This window comes from Astatotilapia calliptera, chromosome 16 (assembly GCF_964374335.1).
Source record: "Astatotilapia calliptera chromosome 16, fAstCal68.1, whole genome shotgun sequence".
NCBI lineage: Eukaryota > Metazoa > Chordata > Actinopteri > Cichliformes > Cichlidae > Astatotilapia > Astatotilapia calliptera.
Genome location: NC_137437.1, coordinates 2,984,372 through 2,988,814, shown reverse-complemented (window position 1 = coordinate 2,988,814; position 4,443 = coordinate 2,984,372). Strand labels below are relative to the sequence as shown.

General features: G+C 38.6%; 1 protein-coding gene across 2 annotated transcripts; it reads right to left on the bottom strand.

The window, feature by feature from the left end:
* Positions 1 to 246: 246 nt before the first annotated feature.
* LOC113031937 (uncharacterized) lies at positions 247 to 4,219 on the bottom strand. 2 transcript variants are annotated; one of them, XM_080290802.1, is made up of 4 exons: positions 3,979 to 4,219; positions 1,914 to 3,876; positions 1,444 to 1,602; positions 247 to 1,365 (listed from the first exon to the last, which is right to left on the bottom strand). In XM_080290802.1, the coding sequence occupies exons 2-4, from the start codon at positions 3,646 to 3,648 to the stop codon at positions 1,169 to 1,171; spliced, it is 2,091 nt and encodes a 696-aa protein (XP_080146928.1). In that variant the 5' UTR covers positions 3,649 to 3,876; positions 3,979 to 4,219; the 3' UTR covers positions 247 to 1,168. The 2 variants fall into 2 exon arrangements, with proteins under 2 accessions (XP_080146928.1, XP_080146927.1); XM_080290801.1 differs by having other exon boundaries at positions 1,914 to 4,219.
* Positions 4,220 to 4,443: the final 224 nt, after the last annotated feature.

The following is a 4,443-nucleotide window of genomic DNA, read 5'->3' as shown; positions in this document are numbered from 1 at the left end:
TTAAAGTGTTCGAAAAAATCTGAAAAAAATTTGGGTCACTTCAGACCTCATACACTCCCTATAGAAGTCTAGATACACTGATACACACCAACCAGACTCTATTGTGTTTTCTGGAGACATTGTCCACTTGACAACAATGTGTTTTATGAGGTCCAAAAAAAACAATATTGGGTCTTTAAAGGGACAATGATGTAATATTTAAATAGCTCATCATTACCATGAATACACATCTGACAGGACACAGGATTACTGGAACATCATTTTATTAGTGTTCTTGGATCTGAACATTAATTTTAACCATAAATAAAAAAAGAAATCTATGGACAAAAATGCCCACGCTTCCCACAGAAATATAAAAATATAGAAAACAGAAAAATTAAAAACATTTAAAATGAATTTTAATAGTTTAAAGGTAAATATTAAGGGGAGAAAATATGCATTTATAATTTTTTATTTTAAATATAACCCGTCAAAAAAAAACCCTAAATAAATTAAATGTAAAAATTATGAAATACAAACTGCTTCTGTATTTAACAAGAACTTTTTTTTTCTTTAAACAGAACATCAGTGTTAACAACAATTGGCAATCTGACCAAGATGTAAAACCACATCTGGCTAAACAGTTATTTTAATTCATTTTTTTCTGCCTTTTTGCAGTTAATCCTCTGTTTCTTACAAAATCTCTTATGTTTTGAACTGTTCTTCCTGCCAACACCGGATCTTCTACCAATTTGCAATGACTGCATTCATTTTTGGTGGCTAGTTTCCCTTCGTTTATGTGGTCTTTAAAATGCCTCATCACTGCAGCAACCTCAGCCTTGGACCACATGTTTTTGGGAGCTCTTCGGGAATTGTGGGATTGAGCAGCATTTTTCTCTGGAAGATATATAAAGTAGTAGTAGTTAAAACAAACAAAAAACCAAACAAAAAAAACAAAAAACATTTGCTTGTTAAAAGAATGGATGCTACCCTGTACTAACTTCTGAAATGTGTTGCTACCATCAATATCAAAACGAGCTAAAATTCTCTTTGAAAATTTATCAAATTTCTAAAATGAGACAACATTTAGTGTTCCGCTGTGAATAAAAGACTGAATAAAAAGTTGAATAAAAGTCTCTTGATGCATGCTCAATCATCCAGGTAAGTAAATCCCAAAACGTTGATTCTGTTAATCTGGACGTAGCGTTTTCAGTTGGAGAAACATTTTGTCACTCATCCAAGTGACTTTTTGCCACCACTCTGCAGTTTGCCATATGTTGCAAAGTGATGAAACAATAATAAGCTTAGAGAACCAACTGCACCCCTTACCTTCAGAGGGAGCAGCAGTCTCACTTGCTGTAGGCATTGTGAGTGGTCCTTCATCTGCTGATTACACAATTTGATTAAGTTTTAATATTTGTAACAAACATTTTATCCACAGAAACCAAGCTAGTGGTAACTTACCACAATCTACAGTGTCTTGGAGCTGCGCTGTGTTTGTGGAATCAGCTACTGCATGTACAGGCTCACTGGTGCCACACGCCGACATTGTGAGTGCTGTGTCATCATCATCTGATTCACTCTCACTGTCCTTTGTTTCAGCATCACTTAATGCAATTTCATCTGAGAAATTGTGGGGGGGGGGGGGAAACAAAACAAAAAAAACAAACAAACACAACCCCCCCAAAAACCTCACATTAACAACGAGATATGACAAAATACAGAACAAATACTGGAAATTATAGTACATAGTTTTACTATTTAAGGCCACCACTCTGCAGTTTGCCAAATGTTGCAAAGTGATGAAACAATAGACTTCAAGAACCTTAAATCATGGACATTTAACAGAATGGTCTGTGCTTTTAGGTTTTAATTCTGTTGATAAAGCATAATATTCAACTACTGCCCTAATATTTGCTCCTTTCAATACAAACCTATTTTGATCTCATCCAGTGATTTCCCCTGGATCTGGGAAAGATGTCCTTTTTCCAGTGTTAAAAGCAGTTTGGAAATCTTGGCCAGCTGTGTTGTGGGAACTGGTAATCTGTAGAATTCGCGGTGAACGCGGATATCATGACCCAGGAAATCTGCAACCTGATCAAGTTCGTTGTTTTTCAAATTAAGGACTTGTGAGAGTGTGGCAACATGTTTTCTGAGCTGTGTCGATCTTAGATACTCAGGCTGCTTTGCTCCACACTGGTGTGCATGAACACGCAAGGAGTCCATTCCTCTGTAATGACTCATTGATCGGGGTCTTGCAAAGAGGTAGATATTAGTGGCACAAATACCACAGTCAGGCCTCCTACTAACCAGTAGTGACAGAGCATCCAGCATGCTTGGTGTTAGCAGAACTGGAACATTTCTGTCCCTTTTTCCCATTATTTCTATTCTACAGAAATAGTTACAGAGTCTCTGTTCCATTTCTGAGAGCCCCATGGCAACATCTGTGTGGAGTGCTGTTTTGTCTCTTTCAAGAAAACTTTTGAGGCGCATCTTTGAAACCTCTCCAGAACGTCTTCGGTTGAACACAATGATTTGTGAGAGTGTAACTTGTGCAAGTTGGGCATAATTCTGAGCTGTGGCTTCGTTCTCCAAGCTGCAAAAGGCACTTTCTGCAGATTTTTGAAGGTAGTGATGGAGAATCCGAACATCTTCTGTAAAGGGCAATGTTGATGGCTTGTTAAACTTTGCCTCACTCAATGTGTTCAAGGCACGGTGAGACACCATCTCAGACCATTTGGAGACATACAACTTCTTGAACGCATCAGTGGACTTGATTAGGGCTTCATCCTCTGTCATGAGGGCACGACAATGGATAATGTCAGACATTTTATGCAGTGTATGTCCCAGTTTCAGCGCAAGGCTTGGAGTTTTGTATGACAGTGTCTCTTCATCAAAACCTGAAACTTTCTTTACTGCTTGCACAACTCTCTGGAAATTAGCAGGCTTAATAGCTTCTTCCATGTTATGCACTGAGAATTCTGTGCGCAGACACAACAACAAACGTCCCGCTTCACGAAGCTTCTGTCGTATATAATCATACTTTGTAGGGTCTTGTCCATGTTTAATGTAGAGGGACTGGGCAAACTGAATAACAGTAAAGTCATTTCGCACAGCTGAGGCAATCTCATCTTGTTTCATAACAGCAAGAACCTTCCAGACTCCACTTGACACCTGCGGATAACACTGAGACTCCAGAGTTAAAGCCAGGCCGAGTACTTTGGTTCTTCCAGGTTCTTTATCCGTGTCATCTTTTGGTTTGTTCGGACATCTGCGGACATGTCTCCAAAGATCCTTGCGAACATACATCCCTTGACAATAAAAGCAATGAGCGAACTTTCCCTCTACTGCTTTAATCTTGGGTCTTCTCTTCACTTTCAGTGGTCCCACTCCACCATGCAAAACTGCAGCATTATGCTTAAAATTTCCCTTATTTCTCAATTTCTCTAACAGACTTTTACGCTCGTTTGAGTCTCTAGGCAGGGAAAATGCATGCACAACATCAGGAGCCGTTTTGTGCGTTTTCAGGTGGCGGGAAATTTTAGCTTGTGGTTTGCCACAAAAATAGCAGTAATTTCTTTTACTTAAAGTCATTTTTTCTGATTCAGTTTCGCAAAGCTCATTTTTATCTTGTGGCTTGTCCTTTGTCAAGTTGTGGATTAAATTCATTGAATCTGATTGTTCATGCGCTTTGGAGATGTCATTTTGGCATAGCAGACCTTTTGATGTGCTTGGCAATAATGAGATGTCTTCATCTGAATCTTCATCATATGACTCTGAATCTGGCACATATTCTTCTTCTGATATGCTGTGGTTGCCATCATCATCGCTTGATATTTGATCCAGAACTGAATGTGGCAATCCATCCTCCCCTGAATATTCAGAAATTTCTTCTTTCTGGAATGTAAGAACAAAAGTTATTTTAATTGATCAATACTTTAGACAGGTAAAAAATAAACTGAAAAACAAAGTCAAGCCAAATATGAATGGGATACACACCTGTGTTGACTGGTGGCAATTCTGATTTGCCAATTTTGTAAGGCAAGATTTGTGCCAGACCCCTAAACAAACTGAAACACATTTTGATAGACTTAATTTAGCTTTGCAGTTCTATTTAAGTGAAGTAGTTTTTTGTCAAAGCATTGCAGTAATGTCAAATGCTGAAAAAAAAAACAAAAACCAAACTGTTCACACTTAAGGATATTTTAATGACTACACATACACTGCTAATCCCCCCCCCCCCCCCCCAAAAAAAAGGACATCCCAGATGTGAATGAAGGAATTATTCTTATTAAATACTTTGTTCTTTAGGTAGTTGAATGGCATGAAAGTGTGTAGTTGAATGTGTGTGGCCTCCAGATGCCTGTATGACTTCCCTACAATGCCTGGGCATGCACGGGATGAGGTGGCGGATGGTCTCCTGAAGGATCTCCTCCAAGACCTGGACTAAAGCATCTGCCAACC